We start from the raw sequence: 25,560 nt of genomic DNA, 5'->3' as shown, positions 1-25,560 counted from the left end.
AAAGTTTTTTTTTGGCATTTCTGATCTGGGTATTGTAGCAGCAGCTGTTGGAAGTGGGCGTGGCAAAAATTTGAAACAAACTTCATCTGCGTGCAAACATAATAAATGCTGTCAAAAATTATAGCTCTATCTCTTATAGTCTCTGAGATCTTGTATTTCATACGGAGAGACGGACATTGGTAGATCGTATCGCCTGTTGATGCTGATCAATAATATACTTTATAGGGTCGGAGATGCCTCCTTCTACCTGTTACATACATTTCCTGCCGGTAGCGTGTATAAAAACGAAAAAATAAAACGATCAGTGTATTAATTTCGTATTAAGCAGCAAAGCATAAACATAAATTATAATGAAGCAGGAAGGCAGAAATAAAATATGAAATTATTTTATTTTCTATTTATTTACACACTGTGAAATTATGGAATGTGAATCAGCTGTTGATCAGAATCGCCAGCAAGCTGGACAATCTTTGTGAAGCTTTTCTGCTTGGCTATGTCAACTGAGCACATCCGACTACTTTAATTATAAGATCCTACTAAACACACTCTTACACACTCGTAGATGATAATTATAGAAGAAGGCATCTCCGAATTCATAAACTATATACATATATATCTATATATATATCGTCTATCTGTCTGTCTATCAATCTGGTATGTTTTATACTCTATGGTATATTTGATTGTTTGTAGTTTGTCGTTATATCAAACATAGCCTTCGGTACATTTTAGCATTTTGTTAGTATATTTATTTGATATATTTTAAGAGTATTATTCTTCCGTATTGTTTTGTGTGTTTTAGTGCGAATGGTTAGCAGGTATTTCACAGTTAAGCTTGTAGCTTTCTTACTCTTTAGCAGCTTACTTTGTCAATCTTCAGTTCGTCAAGTATTAAACATTTTCCATTAAATTTGTGTCTTAACACTAACTTCACTATGAGCACACTTCACATTAAAACCAAAGACAAAAAATACTTTTATTTGCAAATGTATAAATTGTCAATGAAGTCAATTCATTTGCGAATTCAAAAATAGACAATAAACACACACTAAACTTGAATGTACAAAGCTGTGTTAACTACTAACAAATCGAATAACAGTTCTTAATTTGTATTATGAATAATGGAATTACTAATTGGCATCTGTATTGTTGGAAATGCAATCATCAGAAATATGCTTGACTCTGCACTATTCAAATGCAATTAAATGATGTTGGAAGATTATTTACATTATTCACTTCGATGCTTGTTTTAGTTTGAGCAGGGCAGATGTAAACACACAAATTGATTTAGCGATTTCCAATTAAAATAGTTTTCAATTCATCATACCTAAATCATGTTTACTTAGTATTTATGCAATTTAATCAAATAAAGTGTTCAACGTTGTAGTTGGGGAATTTCTCACTATTCGATTCATTGGCTTTATGAACCGATTTATTTGCATTTAAGGCGTATGACCGCAACCGCAATTGTTGTCTTTTTGTGAATCATCAATATTACGCCCCCGCTGCGCTGCAGGCAGACACCAGGTCGTATACTTTATGCTGAATTGTGCGATTTACATTGTGTGGTTTTTAAACTGTGGCAACTCTGCATATTTAATAAGTCGACGCTGCGGCAATGCGGCGATGCATAAAATGTCAGCAAGGCCCTACAAAAACACACACACACACACACACACTGAGGGGGAGTGTGTGTGGGGCGGGGGTTGTGATGTGCTTTAGTTTGGTGAAATCAAATTAACACACACTCACACACACACACACACACGTCAGCATGTGTTTGTGTGCGCAAATGAAATGAAAATATTGCACTCTGCTTTCAGCATTCGAGTACGAGTATTTGCCAAGAGAATCAAACGAATGGGGCAAATGGAAAGAAGGAAGGAAGGAAGGGGAAAGTGACACTTTTTTTGTAATTCGTTTGCGGCTGCCATAGCAGCAGCATGTTATCTCAAGCGGTGAGAGGATAAAACCATTAAGTATTATTTTTTTCATCATATTATTCGATTAATCCTATTAAAAGGCTTGCTCGCCAATTCCCAGCGAACAGATGCAATTTATATTGCTTTTACAAGTGCTGAACCTAGTTCGTTTTTTTTTAGATGCAAATTTCATTATACTTTGTCACTTGTGGCAAGAGTTTTTTATTCTCAGTCAAATGACGATCATTTTATTTTATTGCTAGTGCGTTTAAATGCTTCAAATGCATACTAAATAAATACAGATTCAGCATAAATCGGAAATATTATTAAGGATGAACTTTATAAATAATATCATAGACTACTAAAAATAGTTTATCAATAAACATAAAAGTGTAGCCAAGTAACTGAAAATTAATCAAAAAGCTGGTTCGCTTTTGTTTGCATTCATCGATTATGAAATATTAAATAAATGCTGACTTGGCATAAATCAGAAAAAGTATTAAGGGTAAATAATTTCATAGACTAACAAATTGTACACATATATATCTAGAAATATGTTATAGTCAAGAATCTGACAATTGATGAAAAAAGATTTAAATACTAATTCAGCACAAATCAGAAATATTGTTAATGCTGAATTTTGGAAATATGAATTTTTAAGGTATATATATATTTGGTATAAATGGTATATAAATATAAGTCAAAGAAGCCAATAATTCGTCCACATTTTTAATTACTAAATAAGTACTGATTCAGCATCAATCGAAAATATTGTTAATGGTAATTTGTGTATATTAGGTATAAATCGAATATAAATAAAATATAAGACGCCTGTAGAATTTCGTTTACTTTCGTAAATATTTGGAAGCCCTATCGATCGAGTATATAAACAAATGTCAAGAACTGCATTAAGACACACATAGATTAATCCGCTGGGAGTTATGTAAACTTCACCTTAAACAGTGATAACTATATATAGAGAAACTGCTTGTGGGGTTTTCCCAGCACCACAGAAAACTAAAACTACAACAAAATGTCGCTGACACAGTTGGCACTGAGTTGAATCGAACACATGTTCTTGTGTCTGAATGTCTATTTGATTCCACGGATCAGTGCGATTCACGAGTTTAGTTGCTCGACGCGTCGATGATATTCGAGGGCTCATTAATAAATATGCTCACGACCAACAAAAATGGGGTGTGGAATGAATGGCGAGTGGCGAGTGGGCATATTAGCTAACTTAGGTGACATGGCATAATAATGAATTCGAATGGGTATAAGAACAAGTCAAAAATTGGCAACCGAAATCAAACAAATTGAAAATGGGCCGACGCCGATGCTGATGATCAAGCGGCTGACTTTGGTGTGTGTTGTATCGTATCGTATCTTATAGATACTATTTTATAGGCCCACGCGCATTAGATACACACTCGCACACACGCACACGCACATCGGACAAAAGACATGTTGATAAATCGTCAACGATATTTATAGGAGTTTAGTCGTCGTCGTCGCGCCCAAAATGCGAAGGACACACACACTCAAAAGTGCCTCGAGGGCCCTAACACAACCAACAGCAGCAGCAGCAGCAGCAGCAGCAAAACAAACAGTAAACAAACAACAACAACAAATGCAAACAAACAAACAACGACCAGCGAACATTTTGCGAGATACATTTTATAGTAGGCGCGTGTCAATTGATAAACAGCAGCTCAAACGCTGACCTCTCTCTCTCTCTCTCTCCCCTCTCACTCCCCTGCAAAACATCATAAAACTGTCGCAATAAATCGCGAAGCAACCAAAATAATTGTTGACAACTTTAACAACCAGACGAATGACCCAAACGAATGACTCAAACCCAGCTCAAATTGCCGAAAGTACTCAAAAGTCCAAAATCTATTTTCATCTGTGACAACAAAAATAATGCATTAAGTGCGAACGATTTTTGCACTTGCCCTTTTTTCATTTCATCCACTAAAAAGAATTTCGACGATTTGAAATCTTCGGCTTTCCCACGTAACAAAAAAAAAACGGAAAGAAAAGAAAATAAAATGGTCAGTGTATCGATTTCGTATTAAGCAGTAAAGCATAAACATAAATCATAATGAGGCAGGAAGGCAAAAATAATATATGAAATTATTTTATTTTCTATTTATTTATAGACAGTGAAATTATGGAATGTGAAAGAAATGCAGATAAGAGCTTAATAGACAACATGTGAATCATAAACTATTTTACAAAGACATTTAAAAGAGTTGAGCTAAAATAATACAAGTAAGAAGGCTAGAGTTGAGTGAGCTCGACTGTGAGACACTCGCAACCCATTTTCAATGAAAGCAATACAGTGCGGTATTACTCTTAAAATATACCAAATTAATATACTGAAATATATAATATGGGTTATATTCGGTACATCGATGTACATTCGAAATATACCACTGAGTCCGAAATATACCAGATTATCAAGAAAAGTAACTAAAAAGTATATAGTACATATGTAAATAACCAATTATTGAAACTAAGATTTTTTGAAAAAAGACAACAAGTAAGAAAGCAACAGTCGAGTTAGCTCGACTGTGAAACACTCGCAATCCATTTTCAATGAAAGCAAAACATTGTGATATTATTCTTCTGAAATATACTGTAAGCTATATTCGGTATTTTGATTTACATTAAGTCCGCAATATACCAGATTGTCAAGCAAACTAATGGAACTGTTTTATTCTTAAAATATAAATATTAAAAAAATAAATTTAATATACTGAAAAAATACCGAAATGTACAATAGTGCGTATTTAGTATATTAATATACTACATATTGCATTCAAAATATACCAGATTGCCAGACAAAAGTAACAAGGAAGGCAGCATTTGAATCACAAACTATTCAACTTAAACCTTTAACAAAGATAAACTAAAATAAAAGAAGCTACAGTCAAATAAAGGCAAAACAGAGTGGTATTATTCTTAAAATATACCAAATTTATAGACTGAAATGCCAAAATATACCGACGTTTGTATTTCGTAAATAATACTATTACACTCAAATTATGCTATTAAGTCCGAAATATACCAAATTGCCAAGCAAAGTAACAAATTAGGCATCATGTGAATCACAAACTATTTAAGTCAAATAAAAAAATACTGATCGGTTTTCTCATATTATATTTTCGTCACTTTGCGTATTAAACAATTTAATATGTTATATTGCGTAGCTATAATTTTCAATTTTGAGGGCGCATTTATTTTGTATTATATTTGTTATTTATAGAGTTCGAATGAGACGAGGTGGGCAACAAAAGCAGCGCGAGAAATGTTGGCGTCGTTTTAGTTGAATTAGAAAACGAGCAACAACAAGCAAGAAAACAAATAAAATAAGCATTGAGTGCAAATTGCGAAAAATCGCATTTTTGTTGTTTTTTGGCTGGGTGCAATGTTTTAATTGGGGGAGTTTTAAGGTCAGATACACAGACACGCACAATCAATAAATCAATTGAAATTGGCACAAAAGAAAACGAAAAATGTTCGGCGCACACAGCAAAAAAAAAAAAAAAGAGAGGAGAGAAAACGTTGCGGAAGCGATTTGAAAGCGCGTCGATTATTCGTGCAACAACAGCAACAACACCGACAAAATTGCTGCTAATCAAAAGCTGCACGAATGTTGTAAACAGGGCCAACAGCAGCAACAGCAACAGCAGCAACAGCGGCAGCAACATTAGCAACAACTATAACTAATCAAAAGTGAGCATTGTGGGTGGCATCACTAGTGAGTGGCGGGTGATCAAGCGAAGGGAATGGAAGGGAAGGGAAGGATTCTCTCTCTCTCACACACACACAAGCAAACACACCCAACTGGCAGCTGCAACAGTTGTTGGTGTTGTTGCCAGAATTCATTTTAAATTGAGAAAAATCGCAGCTACTGGCACGAAATCACGAAAAGTTTTAATTATTTTCTAACAGGCAAACACACGCAAAGTCTGAGAGAGAGAGAGAGAGTGAGTGAGAGCGAGTGAGTATAAGAGCAAGAGACAGTGTGTTGTTGTTGTTATTGTTGTTAGGGTTTGCTGAACTTTTCTAGGCACGCCATCGTGCCGAGTTAAGAATCGAGCCGCTTGTTCGACTTCATGCCACAGCGCTATATGTGTGTGTGCCTGTGTGTGTGCTAGAAATTAAATACGTTAAATCGTTCAGCGAGTATCTATCTATCTCTCTCCCTTTGTACGTGTGTGGGTGTGTGTGTGTGAGCGCACATTGCGACGTCAATTTGTGGTCATTTCCTTTTCATCAGCTTGTGAAATTTTTCTGTTTTATTGCTCTTGCTCCTGCAACTCGAGCTGCGTACGTGCAGATGCTCAAATTACACACACTCACACCTACATATGTGTGTACACACATACATACATACATACATATGCTTTGTGCCCTGGAATGTTTAGATTACAACAGCAGCAGCAGCATCACACACAAACACACAGAGAAAGAGAGATTCATGTCAGGCTGGCATAAATATGTTTTTTTTCTTTCGTTGCTCGCTTTTAAGAAGTTGCTTTGTACAAATATTTTCGGTAAGCAGCCGCAGCTGCCATTGCTGTTCCTTTTGCCACACACTCTCTCTCTCTCTCTCTCTCTCTCTCTCTCTCTTTCTGAGGTCAAGCCACGCCTCATTGCCCCACATTTCGTCAGCAGGAGCAGGTGCTCGCCATTTAACAGAATCTGCTGGAAAACGTTAAGTATACGCCCAGGTGAGGTTCGGCAGTTAAAGCACGCTTGTTCGCTCGTTCGCTCTGCAATCTCGTGCAGTCAAAGTATTTAAAGCGCGACCGCAACTTTCATTTCAATTAGTTTGCCAAACTTTGAGCTACCATTGTTCGATAGTTTCCACTCGAAAAGTATTAAGCAAATAACTCAAGAGCCAAGCCGAGAGCAGAGAGTATCAATGAACTGCCGAAACCAAGTCAATTGATAGTTGAACAATTCAAGCATCTTAAATTTGTAATAGTAAAAGCATTTTAATTGAATTTCTAGTCAAACTTTATTTGAACTTTTTTCCACCAGATTAAAGTGTTATTAGCAAGTTTTATGCATTTTATATGTATATAAAGTTGAGTGTCGTTCAAGAGCTACAATGCAGATACTGATTTGGGGTTTTCTAAATACATAATATCTCAAATAAGTTCTTTAAACTAAAGTTTGCTTTTGGAATACAAAAAATACCTACCAAAAACGTCCAAAGGATAACATGACGTTGAAATTCAAAAGAAGTACGCAAAATCTGAGGGTAAAGCGTTAAATTGTCAGCTGTAATTTTAGTATTATAAGTTAACACAAAATTGCTCATATTTAACTAATAGCTTTCGCATAATCTAAACAAGAATTTTCTTCTCTTCAACACTTGGGTTCAAGCAACATCTTCTGAATCAGTAGTTGCAACGTCTTAGCGTTTACTAACGATTTTTTTCGCTTGCTGTTTTCCAATTGTAAAAACGATGCAACAATGATCGCCTAATAGAAATTTTCTTCTATTTTATTGAATCCAAAGTAGCATCTACTTCCGATATACTTTTACTAGCAACTTCTTCGTTACGACATGAGTAGTAGCAACTTCTTCCGCTATACTCATATCGCTAAATAGCAACTGTTTCTCTGAACCCGCATTCTCTTTTGTTATACATTTACTTGCGAAGTTTTACGTACTCTCAACTAGCATCGTTTTCCGTTTAAGCAACTTCTTCCGCTATACTTTTAACGGGAACTCGAATTGCTCGGCAATGTTATTGTGCGAGTGCAAGCGAGTGCGCGATAGTTGGTTGCCAAAGCAAGTGTTCGCTGATCGTGTCTATCGCACAGAGGCACTTGCTTATTTGTTAGAGTAGATGTTCCGATGTCTCAATGGGTTTAAATTTATTGGGGTGGTTTCTGAACTCTTTTTGATGTTGTTGTTGCCAAAGTGAGAGAGCGAGACTAAGAAAGATTGAATCTTTTGTAACACGAATAAATGCAACAGCATTAACATTGCCTCACTCCTAATGCAAAAAGGAGACAACTTCTAAAGAGTACATATTCTCTTCCATGTAAAAAAAACTTTGTGTTAGTGCTTTAAATGTATTTTTCATATAAACTTAGCTTAATTGACCAAATTAAATATGCAAAAGTTATTCAGTCTCTTGCCATTTCTATGTATTTATTATTTATTGAAATAAAATACTGTGCCTTGATTATTAGTACTTCAGTTCCTTAATAAATACTCTGGAAAAAAATGTATAAATAACTCGACAAATTTTTGGGTACACGTGTGAATTCATTTCATTAAATCGCTTGCGATTGTTTCCATCGCTTCCTTCCTGTGGGAAGTCGCCAATCAGTCAGCGAATTGTTGTTTTTGTCTACACACACACATATGCACATATATGTAGGTATATGTATATGTATGTGTATAGTGCTGCACATGTGTACTGTATGTTGTCGTACTTATCCGAACTTTTGCTCTTGCAGCTGCTCTGAGGAAGCTGCTCCTCTCTCCGTGCAACGAAATTTACAATCGCAGAGCAAATAATTCAAATGCAATGCATAAATTGTGGAATGCAATTAATAAACACACACACACACACACACACACATGCTCATGCACATGCACATATTTCGAGCTCTGCTGTGTGCGGTCGCTTGTGCATCCCAAAATGAATGACAAACTTTTTGCAGCCGCTTAAACCTCGTGTGGGCGTGGTGGCTTCGCTTCCTCTCTCTCTCTCTCTGTGCTCCATTTGCATAAATATTGCCACCAGTGCACAGAGAGTCGTCGCAACAATCTGCCCTTCCCCCTCTTACATCGGACCTCGCGACCCGCTTGGCTCCGCTTAGCTGCGTGTGCGGTCGCTAGGTGGCGCTGTAATCAACTGTGTCAAAATGCCAGCGTAGAAAGTCAAAAGTCGTCGGCGTCATCGTCGTCAAGAGGCAACTGCGACAGCGGCAACAACAGCGACAGCAGCAACAACAGCTTTGAAGGCAAGTCAAATTTGAGAACACACACACTCAAACACAAACACATATATATAAACATACACATACACATACGCACTGGCTTAGACGACACAAATTTGAAGGCAGGTGGCTGGCAGCATCCTAGGCGCAAAAGTGGAGGTTAAAAGCGAGGCAAAAGCTAAGAAGAACAACTAAAGAAAAAGTAAAACGAAAGCAAAGCTAAAATAAATGTGACTCAAACGAGTCTTGCCCGACTAGCTGCCACCCTGTAATGCCTAAGAGAAGTTCACTACGACTTAATTTGATAGCCTGCATTTATTATCAATGAGCAATAGATATATTTTATTTAAACATTTTTTCCGTATTCCTATTCTATTAGATAATATTTGATTTAAATTGTACTTTTTCTTATATGTTACTTAAATCATATTCATATTCCAATTTTAATTCAAACAACAAATGTGCACAATATGTTTAAATACATATAAGTAGATATATATTTTTTTACATTTTATTTAAAATTGTACTGGTTAGTTTATAACGGAGTTTTATTCAAATTTTATTTTATTTTATTATTTATTATTTATTATTTATTTTATTTTATTTTACAATCAAATTATATTTTAAACTTATTTATATTTAAATTTTAACTCAAAAGTTAAATCAATATACATTTTTTAAATTGTAGCTTAGTCAGATTATTTCGTTGAAATCAAAATGACTTTTAATTTTTAATTTAATTAAATATGTTGCTTTTTTGTGTTCGATAGTTTATATCTGATATATGTTTAAAAAAATGAATATTTAAGTTACATATTTATATATGTTGAATTGAAATTTTAAATAAGATTAAGTCTCTGTCTCTTCGTCAGTGAATTTATAGTGTTGTCATATTATGATGCATATTTTTTTTTTGTTTTATTTTTGTTGAATCCATGAAAAGTTTGTGACACTAAGCTACCCCACTGAGCAGCTGCTGCCTGCTCTAGAGTATTATATAAAGCGAAACGGAACGAAACGAAACGAAATGAAATGAAAAGCCAAAGCTGACAGCTTGACGAACGCTGACAGCTTTGGAGGCAGGGCAGAGAAGAGCAGAGCAGAGTCGAACAGAGGGTAGCAATACACACATGTGCTTCATAAGGATGTGTGTGTGTGTGTGTGTGAGTATGAGTGTCAGACAGGTGTTAAAGCGCTCCAAAAACAGTAGCAACAGCAACAGCAGCAGCAAACGGCAGCAGTCGAAAGTGTTCGCCTTGTTTTGCTTGTTGTAATTGACACTTAAACTCGAAATTTGACGCAAATTGCAACAGCAACAACAATGCAAACAACAATCACACATACCACATGTTGCCATACACACACAGACATACTCACGAATAAATATGATGCCAAGAGCCAGCGGCAGCAACAACAACAATGCATTTCAAGTGTCGTTTGCGAGGCGGAAGTTCTCAAGCTGCAGCTGCCAAGTCGAAAGAGACAGAGAGACTGAGAGAGAGCGGGCGATTGAGACAGGGATAGAAGGTGTACACGCACACTTAGCGCTGGGCGCATAATGAATTGTAATTTGAATAGACTTGACTGAGGGAAACCAGCCTCAAAAGTCGCTTGCTATTAACTTAAATTACGTTGCATACTTTTGTGCGCGTCGCATACGAATTTTATGCCAACGCCAACGGCAATGGCAACGGCAATGGCAACGGCAACGGCAACAAAAGCCGCGCATTAAATTCACCTGCTTTACCCCACACACAAACACACATGCAGACAATGCGAGGAGAAGGAAAAGGAGAAAGAGGAGCAGAAGCAGCAGCAGCAGCGGTGGCAAAAATTTATTGTTTGCGCCAGGCAACATTTTTAGTGCGGCAGCTGCCTTTGCCTTGATTAAAGTAAAAATTCACTCTGGCACACACTGTGTCACACACACTGACACACACACATAGATACAATGGCTAGAGTATATGCATAGTTATGTTTGTCATTTAACACATGTAATACTTGGCAATGGCTTTTGTTGTTGGTCGCCTGCTGTGAAAACGCGCGAATGTTTAATGCCAACAACAGCAAACAGCAAACAGCAGCCAGAGCCGCAGCCAGAGCGACTGGCAGCTGCGTAGCACAAGCACAACAACACAAGATGCTGCTGCTGCTGGCTTGTGTGGCATAGCATGGCATGGTATTATGCAAGTCTTGGATGCCGAGCTCGAGCTTAAGCTCAGAGCAAAAATCAGCTCTTGCAGCTTCAGCGTTTAAGTGGATGTAGCGTTACTTTTATGGCACTCTGTGCTCGTGTATGCTAATGCCACACGGTTCCTAATGTCTTTGCCCATTGTACAACTGTGCAACACACACTTACACTTACTCTAACAGTCAACACACTCGCATTCGCATTCGCACACACGTGTCTTCCGCCTCCTGGCCTATAAATAACCGACAGCTGACAAGCGATCCGACAGCTGAGATAGTCGAGACTCTTGCCAGAAGTTATGAGCCGATAATTCTTTTCTTCTTTTTGTTTTGTGGTGGCCAATTGGAATATGCTAATTGCAATTAGTAAACGGAAAAGAATGTGCTTAAGCAGATTAAAGCTGGGAGATAGTAAACGAGTGAACGTTAAGGGAAATGATTAATAGTTGATGAACACTTTTATAGTTAAATGTATAGCAGTTAAAACAGCTTAGATTTCATATGTTAAATTAGCTATCAGTTAGATACAAGATTAAATATATTGACGAAAAGATAAACGCATTTAAATAGTTGTAGCGAAACTCAAGTAAAAACAAGTAAGAAAGCTACAGTCGAGTGTACTCGACTGTGAGATACCCGCTACCCATTTTGAATAAAATAAATATAATTTGCGGTATTTTCTCAAAATATACCGAATATACTGCAAAAATACTAAAAATATACCAAATGGTATATTTGGTATATCGACATAGTACCGCATTCAAAATATACCATAGACGGCACAATATACCAGATTGTCAGCCAAAGCAACTAAGACCCCTAGTAAGTAGGCGTTTTTGCCCATACAAAAATATTTCTTTTATAACTTCGACAATTTTTATCTGATCGCAACCAAATTTTCAGAAATCATAACTACTATAGTAGTTATTATATATACCAAAATTCGGAACTCTAGCTTTAAAATTACGCTTGTTATTCGATTTTTTTGTTTTGCGGGGGCGGAAGTGGGCGTGGCAAAAATTTGAAACAAACTTGATCTGCGTGCAAACATAACAAATGTTGTCGAAAAAAAACTATAGCTCTATCTCTTATAGTCTCTGAGATCTAGGTGTTCATACGGACGGACGGACAGACACACAGACGGACAGACGGACAGACGGACATGGCTATATCGTCTCGGCTGTTGACGCTGATCAAGAATATATATACTTTATAGGGTCGGAGATGCCTCCTTCTACCTGTTACATACATTTCCTGCCGGCACAAAGTTATAATACCCTTCTACCCTATGGGTAGCGGGTATAAAAAAGCTACAGTCTAGTGTGCGAGAATAATTGAAAGCAAAATAGTGCGGCATTACCTTATTTATATACAGAAAAAATACTAACATACATATGTTGAATGCTATATATGGTATATTATTATACTATGGATATACCATGGAGTACAAAATATACCAAATCTTAAATAATACCTTATTAATATACAATATAAAATATTCATTTATTCAGAAGCCTATATTTGGTATATTAACTTACCACTATACTCAAAATATACCATCTCTTAAAATATACCTAATAAATATTCTTAAACATTCTAAATTATACCGAAGGCTATATTTGGTATATCAATCAAAGTAACTATGATGAGGTATCCATATACATGCAATTATTTCATAAATAAATTTTATGATTTTTATGTGATTGACAAAAATATTTCCTTCTGCGTATTACATGCGTTTCATACCGGCATAAAGTTATAATACCACTCTACCCTCTGAGTAACAGATATACCACAATAATTACAGAAATTAAATTTAATTTAATATATGTATCTGAAATGAAAAGCGAAAGTTTAAATAATATTATACAATTTTGTGTCTGGCTGCCAAAACTTACTTACTTACTTACTTAGGTTCCTCATTTGAGAAAACATTTGAATATATCATTAAATTTTCGCAACTAATTTGATTTCATTCATCAATTATAAGCTACAAATACATATTGAAATGTATATAGTACTATATAATTATCTTATTTTTCTGAATCTGTGCTGATTTCTTTATTATAATAACATCTGTCAAGCATGTAGTTCAAAGGTCTGTGATCACTATGCCAAACGATAAATTTATCGCTTTATATGCAGATGAGGCACATTTTGCTTACAACTCTATTGACAGGCCTCACACACATACACACACACACACACACACACGCACACCCACGCAATCGTATCGTACATGTTAAATGTTCTGACTGGTAAATTAACATATTCAGAGCGAGTTATCCCTTAATGCGGCGTCCCTACTTTCAATTTCTTTCACTCAGCCTCCGCCGTCGCTGCCGCACGCTGCGTATACGCAATCTAATGTGTGCGCGTGTTTTGTGTTTGTGTGTGTATGGGTGTATGGATGTGTGCGTGTGTGAAGGTCACCGGCAACGTCAACGTTGGCGCCCAGCTGTCTGTGGCTCGACAAGCTTGCCCCACCTTCGTTGTCCGCCTCGACACGCTTCCCCCGCTCCCGGTTTACCCGCTTTTACAATTTGCCCGCGGCGCCTGTTTGTCTGCCGCTTGGGCTGTCGTTTGTTTTGTTAATGAGCGACTGGCATCACTGGCCCGTACCCAACCTAACATCCGCCTGCCCACATCTGTTCACTGTTCTCTGTTCTCTCGCTCTCGTTGCTATATATGAATAAATAATTAGAAAGTGTTTGTTCTTCTGGTTGAGCTAAGCAGCCGCAGCGGCCTCTCAGCAAAATCCCCAAATTGAATTCAATGCTAAACGCAACGCAAAACCGAAACCAAAAACCAAAAACGAAAACGAGAACGCTGCGCAAAATGTGAACAAACTGAAACAAAACACAACAAGATTTAGCATGTTTGCACGTTTCGCTCGACGCTGACACATTTAGCACTTAATTTTGAAATATTTTTCTTCATTTTCTCCTCGCCTCCCAATCTCTCTTTCTCTCACTCTCTCTCTTTCCCTCTCGTTCGTTTTTCTGGGCTTGTGTGGTTTTATCTTCTGTTTGCTCTCGCTACTGCTGCTGCTGTTGTTGATGTTGTTGTTGTTGTTGGTGCTGTCAATGAGCATGCCCCGAACCGCATAACACAGTTGTGTGGTTGCCTGTTGAGAGCAGGTGGCAGATAGCAGATGCCAGGTGGCAGGCAACTCGCTGTGGGGCTGCGGTTGATTTGCGGCATATACATTTTTGTTTGTTGGCGAAGTGCAAGCTACGTTTCCGTTTCCGTTTTTGACACTTGCACACCCGCAAGCCGCAAACAAAATGAGCCCACAGCATTTTCAACACTGCCGCAGTCAGAAAGCAGCCAAATCATCATCGCAATGATTGCAACAGCAGCCAATAATAACAAGTAAGAATGCTACATTCGAGTGTGATCGAATGTGAGATACCCGCCACCACTTTTTTAACAATCTTTCAAATGTACTTAATAAATATACTAGAATCAGATATGTATATACTAATATACATATATCAAAGTACATACATATATATCGAAAACAGACCAACATATAACGAAGATATATCGAAATACTATTACACTAAAAATATACCATAGAATATGCAAGCAAAAAAGCACGGTATTATCCATAAAATATATTAAATTATTATACCGAAAATATACTGAAGTCTGTATTTCATATATACTCGTACGTTAAAAATTTAAAATAGAGAACGTAATATACCAGATTGTCAACCAAAGAATATTCCGAAAATATCGTGTTAATTTTGGTATTACTTTTTTCCCTAATGGGTAATATACCAAAAAAAAAAAAAAAGATAAAGAAATATACTGAAGTCATATATGTTAAAAATGTACCATGGATAACATGATATACCAAAAAATACTTAAATATACCAATGGCAATATTTGGTATATCGATATAATATTATATTTAAAATATATATCAGACTGTCAACCAAAGAATATTCCGAAAATATGTATATCAAAAAATACCAGAACCTATATTTTGTATATCGTATTATATTTGGTATTACTCTACTCCCTAACGGGTAATATACCGAAAGAAATCTGAAATATACTGAAGTCTGTATTTGATATATACTAATACCGTAAAAAATACTAAAATATACCAAAGACAATATTTCGTATAACGATATAATATTACATTTAAAATATATAACAGATTGTCAACCAAAGATACTTAATAACATCGGATGGATGGACATGGCTATGCCGTTTCAGCTGTTGTCTCTGATCCAGAATATAATTTAAGAGATCGGAGATACTCCATTGTGCCTTTTGTTACATACTTGTGCTGTATTATAATAATCATAATATACGGAGCTAATTATGAATCAATCAAGCAAATATTTGAAGTTGCCAAGTAGAGTGCTTAATTTGCAAATATTATTAACAAATTATTGTCTGACCGCAAAATTGATTTATTGGCAAAAAAAAAACAGATGTGCAGCTTTTCCAGCTGTGCAATTGACAATAGCTGCTTTTCAATTTTCCGGCTCATTCATACATAATGAGCTTACATGCTGGCATTTTCCGCTGCATGTGTGTGCGTGAGAGTCTGCGTTGTAAGCGTGTGTGTGTGTGTGTGTTTGGTATTCAGTATGAAAGTGAATATTATTGCTGCTTTTTTGGCTAGTTGAAGCTAAATTGCGAGCTAATTCAGTTTTTGCCTGGCGTTGAATAAAAGGCTGATGCCACGCCCATTAAATAGTTGTACATTTGACCTACACACACACATGTATACATACTACTTGTGCCATTTTGAGCAGTTGCACAGCTGGTCAGTTGGTTTGCAAAAAAAAAAGTTGAAGCCGCTTAGCTGTCGGAGCATAAATTTTGTTAGCAACTCGCCAGCAAAAATGCAAAATCGGAAAATATAAAAAAAAATCACAGAACAGAGAAAGAGTCTTATGTGTGTGTGTGTGTGTGTTTGGATTTGCCTGTGTTGAACTCTGTCTAACATTTGCTTGGCTTTCATTTCATTTTGCATAAATTGTCAAGAGGGCTAAAATACGAGGACTTGGCCAACATTTTTGCCCATGTTGCCATATTTATTTTTATGCTTTAATTGAAAAAGCTCAGCGAGGGTGTACTTTCTTTGTGTGTGTGTGCCGAGTGTGAGTGTGTGTGTGTGTGTGTATGTGTGCCAATTGACACTCACTGTTGCAATCAACTTACTGACTTGGGCCCTCGCTCGCTGCTCTCTGTTCGCTCAGCCAACGTGGTCAAGTGCGGAGCAACTGTTGTAAACTTGTTCACAGATTTTTGAGTACTTTCGAATGAATAATTTTAACTGCTGACCCTCTCCCTCTCTCTGTGAGGGGAGGCGTCAAAGGGCAGGCAGAGCTGTGCAAATAGTATTTTTGTATGATGTGGTAATAGCTATAATCGAAAGCTGTAAAATAAAGAGCGTTTCAATAACGATTCCGCTGCAAGTGAAAATGTGCTCGAGCTGCAGCCAATCAATCTTTATTAAAATTGCAGTATTTATAGTCTACAGGGATATCTGTAGTAACCGAGTAGAAATGCACACACTCACACACATACACACGCACATTGTACTGCAGGATTACGTCTCAATTATTCTGATTGGTTTGCGGTAATATTTATCGATCAGCTTTGCAAGCAAACATTCAAATGAGGCTCTCTAAAATCAAGCAGTTTAATTAGACGCGAGGTTCGAAGACAAAGTTGGTGATTAATCCATTACAACTTTCTTAACCAAAGAATTCAACAATATTTTCTTGCTGATGATTGAGTAAACACATGCTTAAACATTCATAATGGTTCAAATCAAAATGTATACATATGGGGAAACATCGGTCAAATATACTGAATAAGTTCGTTTGTTCTTTCTGATCAGCAAACTATATCGCAAGACTATCGCACTTATCCAAACTTTATATTTATATCCTAATTTAAATGTATTTCGCAACCTTTATCTTATAATAATCTCATCCTAGTAACACATCCAATTCCAATACAAAAACTAAATTAAAAAGAGAGAGAGAGAGAATGCTTATTTATTAAGTTCTTTTACTTTTCTGAATAGATCATTTTAGTTCGTTCATTTGCGATCCGACAATATCGCTCTAATCCTACCTTTATATTGACTTATTTATGTCCTCATCAAAATGCAATTCGCACACTTTTCAACTAACACAAACTGAGTGGTCTGATGCCCTTCAGAATGCTGGCCACATTATCCCTGAGTATGGGACTCATCGTGCGTTGCTTCTCCAAGCTCACAGGCTGAGCATGTGCCTGCGAGAGCTGATAGAGATCGGCATAGTATTCCATGCCTGCAATGCCCACCGCATTGAAGCTCGCCGAGACCTCGGTGCAATCAATGATCGAGGTCTTCAGCGGCGTGACGAGCAGAGTGGAATAGTATGGCACTTTTTTGCCCTCGAGCAGCTCTCGAATCAGCAGGACAGCAGTGCGTGAACCCGCCAAGAGGTTCCACCGTGACCAGCTGAAATTATGCGAGAGGGCAAGCGTGGAAATGCAGGCATACGTATGCATCTCCATCACATAGTTCTTTTCGCACGATCCCTCCGTATAGCAGAAGGCATCCTCGTCTGGGAAAATGTCCACAGCTGAGAGAATGAGGGTCGCCTTCAGCTCCGACAGCGAAAGCGTCTTGCCAATCATTTCGGTAATGCCTTGAGTGCTGCCGCCCTGGAAATTGTTGACCGTGTAGCCCGCCTCTGTGATGGTCATGTCCAGGCTGATTAGCGACGCCGTGAAGCTAAAGAGTATTGTGCCGAGGCTGTAAAGTAAAGGTCGAGAAATGCATTACGTTTTCGTCATCCATAAGAGTGTGGATAGAGAGATACTTGCTTTTTCATGTCCGGTCGCAGATCCCAGGTTTGATACGGCATGTTACTATATTTGTTCAGTGCAAAGCCAAAGATGCCTAAGCGGGGAATAAAACAGATTATCGATTAGGTCTTGATTATTATATTTAAAAAAGCAAAAGAGTTGACTATAAAATGGAGATTTGCTATAAAAATTAGTTTAAAATAATGTTAATACGTAAATGCTTCGAATTGTGTATTGATATACAGTTATGTATTGGACCTGGATTGGAAATGTTAAATTTGTCCCAAAAATGAGATATATTTAACAATTATAGATTTAACAACAATACAACTTCAGAAATGAATCCTAGATTTATTTACATTAGAACATGTTGAAAAAATAAACAAGTTTTCAACTGTTTAAAAAGAAATCCATTGTAAATCTTGACTAAAAATCGAATAATTCATTTCGATTTACAGCAAACAAAATGATCAATACGTTTAAAAGTTATTGAAATTCATGAGGTTCTTTGGATTAGATTAATAGAAGCTTTTCGAATTAGTTAAAACAGGTTTGATTAGGGATTTTAAAATCTATGCAGCAAATATTTCTAGTTGAAGTTCTTGTGTTCTTAAGGAATAGTTTGATAACAAATTGTAGAGTCAATAGGTTAATGATATGCAGCTTATAGATTCACTCACCCAATCTTCCTGTACGGAACTGTATTGACAACTTGTCCTCATTGAATTTAGTGTCATGGACATCGCGGGTGCTCCACTTGCCCTGCGTGATGGCTGCCGTGCTGCTCATCTTCTGCCTGCGCCTAAAAGGGATATCGAGAGATAGATATAGTCATTGATATAGATATATAGATACATAGATATATATATATATATATATAGAAATATATATATAGATATAGATATAGGTATAGATATAGATATAGATATAGATATAGATATAGATATAGATATAGATATAGATATAGATATAGATATAGATATAGATATAGATATAGATATAGATATAGATATAGATATAGATATAGATATAGATATAGATATAGATATAGATATAGATATAGATATAGATATAGATATAGATATAGATATAGATATAGATATAGATATAGATATAGATATAGATATATTTATAGATATATTTATAGATATATTTATAGATATAGATATAGATATAGATATAGATATAGATATATATATAGATATAGATATAGATATAGATATAGATATAGATATAGATATAGATATAGATATAGATATAGATATAGATATAGATATAGATATAGATATAGATATAGATATAGATATAGATATAGATATAGATATAGATATAGATATAGATATAGATATAGATATAGATATAGATATAGATATAGATATAGATATAGATATAGATATAGATATAGATATAGATATATTTATAGATATATTTATAGATATATTTATAGATATAGATATAGATATAGATATAGATATAGATATATATATAGATATAGATATAGATATAGATATAGATATAGATATAGATATAGATATAGATATAGATATAGATATAGATATAGATATAGATATAGATATAGATATAGATATAGATATAGATATAGATATAGATATAGATATAGATATAGATATAGATATAGATAAAGATACACACACATATACATATATGGATATAGATACATATACATATTCATATTAATATAGATGGATATGGATATAGAAATAACTATTTCGATTCGTACGCTTCACTGTCACAACTATCGTTGTTGCTGTTGCTGTTGTGACTGAGTCCCTGCTGCAGTGTGGCACCCGCCGAAGAATCATTGCCGGCGCCACCATCGAGCAGCTCCAGAATGCTGTCATCGTCGTCATCATCATCGTCATCGTCGCTGCTGTCTTGGCTGCCAGCTGACTTCGATGTCGACTCCGGCTCCGATTGTCCAGGCAGCTGCGAGTCACGCACAAACGAGATGCCAGTGTAGTAGGCAAAGGCGGCAACCGCTGTCGCTGGCTGGAGCACCTCTTGGAGCTCCTGGCTCAGCGGACGCATGTCCTCGGGCAGCTCCTCGGTGACGTCGTGCTGCGAACCGCTGGGCGAGAGTTGCTCGGAGATTTGCTGCAGCAACTCCTCCTGCTGTTCGCGTGGCAATTGCAAATGCCACAGACGATCCATGTCCTCGATCAGCTGCGAGAACAAGTAGCACGAGCTCGACGTTATCGGCGGCGGACGCGCTTGGCTGCGAAACTTGAGCAGCTTGTCAAAGCAGAGCGGCGGAAAGAGTTCCGCGGGTTCATTGGTGTCCAGGAATTCGTCGCCAATGCCACGCTGGCAATCACTTTGTGCCGCACTTTGTGATGTGGCCATTGCAGCTGCTGCTGCTGCGGCTGCTGTCACCTGAGCCACGTTGCCCAGTCGCACGTGCGCTTGGCGAGCGAGGAACATCACTTGACGCTGCGGCTGGCCGCTGCTCGATTGTGGTGTCGTCTGCTCGAGGCGCACACAAAAGCCTTGCGGCAGTCGCGGCACCACAAAATCCTTCACCAGCCCATAGAGATCCACATTGCTGGGTATCGCGCGCAGATCAAAGTCGCCAATCTCGTATAGCTTCTGGGCGCCGCCTTGTGTGCCAGCCAAATCGGACTTTTGGGAGCGCAGCTTGGCCGGACCGCGTGGCGAGCTCTTCAGCGGACTGGGCTGTGCGTTTGTCGAGAGCGGTGTGGCCTCTGTGGGCGTGGCAGTTGTCTCTGCCACAGCGCCACTTGCTGCTGCTGCTGCATCGGTTGCTGCTGCTCCAACTGAAGCTGGTTTGACGCCATCCGCCAGCTGCGATTCAAGCGTCTCGGTATGCGTCTCCCAGCGACAGGCGATGGGTGGCTCAAACCAAATGACAGAGTCAGGCAATCTGCAGTTAAATTCGAGAATGGACAATTAAGAATACATCGAATTACAAATCTTGCCAAATTTCATTTGAATAGCCAAGCTTGATTTCATTTTCAACAACATTTAATCTAAACATCACTCGAAATTCAAACTTCGTTAAACTTTGTTAGCAGATAAAGAAGTACAAAAACAAGATCACGAACTTAAGAATCGATTAATTGATAGCTCGGGTTTGCTTACACTTTTCTTATGCAGAGTAAAACTAAAAGAAATCTTCAGCTTGAGAGCTTTGTGTTCTTAAAAACATGCTCGACATAAAATTGTAATCTAATAAAGTTGTTTCAACAACATTTCAATCTTTATTCAACCTTTTGACATTGAAACAAAACTCGTTTTTAAGATACAACATTTAATTTTCCTGACACTTTTCTTACACAGAGTGAAAATCGAAGTTCGAAAAATTGAAATGAAAATCTTGAGCTTAAGAATTTTGCGATCTTAAAAACAAACGCCCGAAATGAGATTTGAATCTATTAAAGTTGTTGAAACAAGATCTCAATCTTCATTAAATGTTTTGACATGAAAATAAAATTGTTGTCAGATACATTTTCTTGTTTGATTTAAGATTTTTCGTTGAGGGTTCAATAACTTCGACATTTTTCCAATTTCAAGCAAAGAAACATTTGTAATCATGGCAGAAATTTAATCTTGATTCGGAAATGAGTCTCCCACATTCAATTTTGGCATGTTTTCAATACGATTCACTATTTAAAGAGCGTTGTTTTTTATTCTGCACTTATATCAACTTATTCTATGATCCTTACAACAGTCTTTTCAAAACTCAGCTACTAGTTTTCTCTGTACTTACTGGAGAGTAACCAATGCCAGCTTGTCCAGCGCCGCCTCAATCATGCGCATCTCGGCCTCAATTTCCTCGGGCAGACGCCGCACACCGGGCAGCACTGGAGGCGGAGGATGATAGGTCTGATAGTATTCCTTGTGCATCAGACTGTTTGCGGCCGCAACTGCAATGAGAGTAGAGCGTCAATCAATGCTCAGTCAGAGTTCATTCATTCATGCTTGCTTGCCACACACTGGTGCGTATAAAGGAGCGTGCGTTGAGCTGTTTATCCTGCTGCGGCGTCTCGAGGAAATCAATGCAATAGACGCCGCCAATGATGCGATATTTGCGCAGATTCACATCCGTCTCCAGCATGCCATATGCCTCGGGTCCGATGGCTCGACGCCGCGCCTTGTTCAGCTCATCCTCGTATTGAGCGTAGAGTTTGTCCACATCGTAGCTGCGCTCCTTGGGCGGCAGCGAGCTCGCCGAGTGCTGCTCCTGGGTGAGCTGCTCCAGCTCCGACAATGGTATCTCTCGTGCGCACTCGTCCAGCATTGATTGGAGTATCTCTTTGCGTTTGCGCCACTCCCTCTTCGTTTGTCGCAGAATCGCTGTGGAATAGCAGAACAGAACAAATGTGGCGAGCGACAGTTTAAGAGTTGTATTAATAGTGTGATAAACAAGTTTGAATTTAACAAGTGAGAAAGCTAAGTTGCCCGCTATCTATTTTCAATAAAATCATATTCTACAACAATACCAAAAATATACCGAACGCTAGGTTTGATATTTCGGTATACTAACACATTCAAAATATATGTACCATAGAGTACAAAACACATCAGATAGTCAATTGAAGAAATTTAATAGCATCGTCATTCGTAACTCATTCAAAGGTTAAGTATGCCAAAAACAACTGCGAAACTAAAATTAGCACCAATTTTTCAACTTTTTCGTGGTAATCACAAAACTAAAGGTTCTTGTAATACATATTCGGAAAACAATAGTTTTTATATAGAATTACATAATCCTAATTTAACTTTGTTACATCAAAAAAAAAAAATAAGGTGGTTTTATCGTAAATTTATTTAGCAGAAGAGATATTAACAGTTATGCTATATTTAATTTCGCAGCTGTATTCAAAATCTAAGTAAAGCAAGCTAAATATATTAAATCATTTTTCTACAAAACAAAAAGCAAAACTGTTTAATGACGTACTATTGTAAAATTAAATTAAATTAAACATTTTTATAGGTAGCTTTTGTTGTTAATCCTATAACTAGCAGTAAGTTGTTTTCCAAAAAATATTTTTCCTTTGTATTTTAAATTCAAGAATTATTCCGTATTGTTGTTGAACTGTTTAATTTAGTGAACTCTTTTTAGGGAAATAAGTTTTGAGAGTGTTGTTATTTGAATGTGTGCAGCTTCATTTATTAATGCAATAGTATAAAAAAGTTGTTAAATCGGTTGAATAATTTTGTACTATGTATTTTCCAAACATAGAAACTACCTCTTCAAATGTTGAAATTAAAATGCAGAATAGAAACTTTGTAAAATGTTGAAATTTCCAAAAATCATTAAAGTGCACATACAAAGTTTTTAGTTTGCTTTTAACTTGATGGCAAAAATGTTGTTGATTTTATCGTTGTTGTTGTTGTTGTTGTTTTTATAAATAAGATGGCTAAACAAGTTGAGCAGCTAAAGTAGTACGATAAGTACGAGTGTGTAGCAAATGTTTTTGGTGATGGAAAACTTACTGGCATTTTCGGAGCGTGCATGGCGCAGCTGGAAGCTGCTGCAATAGTCGCTGAAGTGGTCGTAATTGAGCCAAAGACCACGCAGTGCCGAGCTCTGCAGGCGCACAGTGGGTGGCAGTGAGATGTTCATCTCGATGGTGGGAAAATCGATCTCATTGTGGGCCGATTGTTCGCCAATGCGCGCCTTGGGATTAACAGCACTGTTGTTGTGTGTCCGTATGTGTGTGTGCGGGTGTGTGTGGCATAAAGAAGGGAAAATTAGTTAAAGGCGATTAGGCGATTAATTGGGTTTCGTTGCGCACATTTGGGCATCCTTGGAGAAGGTCCAGATGAAGCTCTGAAACACATCGGAGCTGTATATGTGCTTCGAGACGCCAGGCCTATCGATTCTGCAAAGCGAATAGAAATTGTGATTGAGGAGAAGATTGAGAAGAGGGAGGCATACACGATGAACTTACTCCATGTCACGTTCAATGTGCGACATTGTCTTGTGGGTGAACTCGTCGAGGTGCTGTTTGAGAAACACACGCATCTCAGTCTTCAACTTGGCCAAATCAATGGCAATGTGTGCCGAACGCTCTTTGGTGTACAGCAGCGACTCGTCCAGCTCGTTGAGTATCTGAGTGTAAGAATCGAAAGTTCAAGTTAAACACCTCAATAATGGCCGTTAAGTTGAATGTATTACGTTATGCTGTTAATTCTTTGAGAGTGGGAAGTTAAAGTTTAATAAACGCTAGCTCGTTGAGTATCTGTAAGATGTAAAATTTAAGCGCCAACTCACTTAGCTGCAACTTATTGCGGCTAAAAAGTAGAGAGACGCTAAAGGGAGCAAAATCATTTTGCTGTAATTCTTTCGCTGTGATTTTAGAAGAATGTATTGAGACAAGAGAATTGTGGAATGTTTACGCAGATGCTATAAGTGTGGAAAGTTAAACGCTAACTCCCTTAACGGCATCAAGAAAAAATGTAATAAGAAAGACATTAAGTGAAGCGACATTTTGCTGTAGCTTCGATTTTAGCTAATTTAGTATATGAGTGCAAAGTTAAAGTTAAAGTGGCCATTATAAGTGGTGTTGTTAAGCGAGATATGAATGGATTCAGGTGCAGGTTTCATTTTAGACGAAATTAAATCATCAATACTGTGTAGCCGTAAGGTATAAGTGTGGCAGTTAGGTGTAAGTGTGGCCGTTAAGCGTGATATGAATGAATCTAAGCATCAGGGTAACTCTTCATTCTGTATGGCCGTTATGTGTAAGCGTGGCCATTAAGCGAAAATGCACTTACACCTAGAACTTCCTTAATGCGCTGTGCATAGACATCGCCCAGGTTGCCCTGCTGCTGACGCAGCGACGCACGTGTCAGATCCGAGACGTGGGCATCCTGGGTGAGGAGTGTCCGTTCATCGGTGCGCAGCAGCCAATTGCGTGCCTCGCTCTGGCGCCGGGCGATGTCCGCATGCCATTGATGAATGTATTTGCGCAAATCGCTGGCACTTGCCGCATTTGGCAGCCCATTGCATCGCATAAACTTATCCCAATCGCGCTCGTGTCGTTCTCCAGCCTTGATGGCCTCGATGGTGGTGTGAACGGCGTCAAAGAAACGCATGCTATCCTTGAGCTGGCCACGACGAAAGCGATTCTCGGTCACCTCCTGTTGCTGACGATGCTTGGCCTGTTCCATTTCCAGCTTCTTGCGCTGACGCGCCTCCTCGAGCTTCTTTAGTCTGTGAGGCCATAAAGTGAATATGGTGCATTTTAGTTTTATTCACATCTTTTTTTATTGATTCACATTCACATTCACACTCACTTCTCCTTCTCCATTTCGATGCGAAGCATCTCGGCCTGTTCGGCCTCGAGGCGTGCCTTCTCCTTTTTGGAGAGCTTCTTCTTGGGTGGCTGCAAGTGAATTGCATTATTAATTAAATACGATTTAATGACGCGTTCTTTTTGCAAACACTAACCATGCTGGTCGCGACTGTACTTCCGTCTCTGTTTCCGTTTCCGCTACCGCTTCAGTTTCCGTTGTTGCCAATTGCCAATTGCCAATTGCCGTTTGGCTGCAACTTTCTCTGCACTTTCCAGTTGGCCATCTGGCCAACCGGGCCGAACCACCTGGCATTTATTGATCCAACGCAAAGCGCGCAGCTATGGCTACAACT

General features: G+C 37.8%; 2 protein-coding genes across 5 annotated transcripts in view; one reads left to right on the top strand and one right to left on the bottom strand.

Annotated features, from left to right (window-relative positions):
* The window catches only part of LOC132796862 (potassium voltage-gated channel protein Shaker), a 202,983-nt gene that overhangs the window by 10,651 nt on the left and 166,772 nt on the right, over positions 1-25,560 (top strand). The window lies entirely within an intron of this gene.
* Positions 17,127-25,500, bottom strand: LOC132796766 (dynein axonemal intermediate chain 7). Of its 2 annotated transcripts, XM_060808038.1 has the most exons (12): positions 25,363-25,500; positions 25,209-25,297; positions 24,687-25,125; positions 23,861-24,021; positions 23,705-23,791; positions 23,403-23,602; positions 21,900-22,259; positions 21,673-21,829; positions 19,666-20,826; positions 18,605-18,726; positions 17,943-18,018; positions 17,127-17,871 (listed from the first exon to the last, which is right to left on the bottom strand). In XM_060808038.1, exons 1-12 carry the CDS (start codon positions 25,363-25,365, stop codon positions 17,256-17,258), a joined length of 3,471 nt encoding a protein of 1,156 aa, XP_060664021.1. In that variant the 5' UTR covers positions 25,366-25,500; the 3' UTR covers positions 17,127-17,255. The 2 variants fall into 2 exon arrangements, with proteins under 2 accessions (XP_060664021.1, XP_060664022.1); XM_060808039.1 differs by lacking the exons at positions 23,403-23,602; positions 23,705-23,791; positions 23,861-24,021; ... (1 more) ...; positions 25,209-25,297; positions 25,363-25,500 and adding an exon at positions 22,864-23,203.

This window comes from Drosophila nasuta, chromosome X, assembly GCF_023558535.2.
Source record: "Drosophila nasuta strain 15112-1781.00 chromosome X, ASM2355853v1, whole genome shotgun sequence".
Taxonomy (NCBI): domain Eukaryota; kingdom Metazoa; phylum Arthropoda; class Insecta; order Diptera; family Drosophilidae; genus Drosophila; species Drosophila nasuta.
This window is presented reverse-complemented; position numbering and strand designations above follow the sequence as displayed.

Excerpts from the sequence above, each read along its gene's own strand:
- LOC132796766 (XM_060808038.1), bottom strand. Across the intron at positions 23,792-23,860 it reads CACATTGAACGTGACATGGA|AATCGATAGGCCTGGCGTCT; the intron begins GTAAGTTCATCG and ends TTCGCTTTGCAG. Across the intron at positions 21,830-21,899 it reads ACGCTCCTTTATACGCACCA|TTGCGGCCGCAAACAGTCTG; the intron begins GTGTGTGGCAAG and ends CTCTCATTGCAG.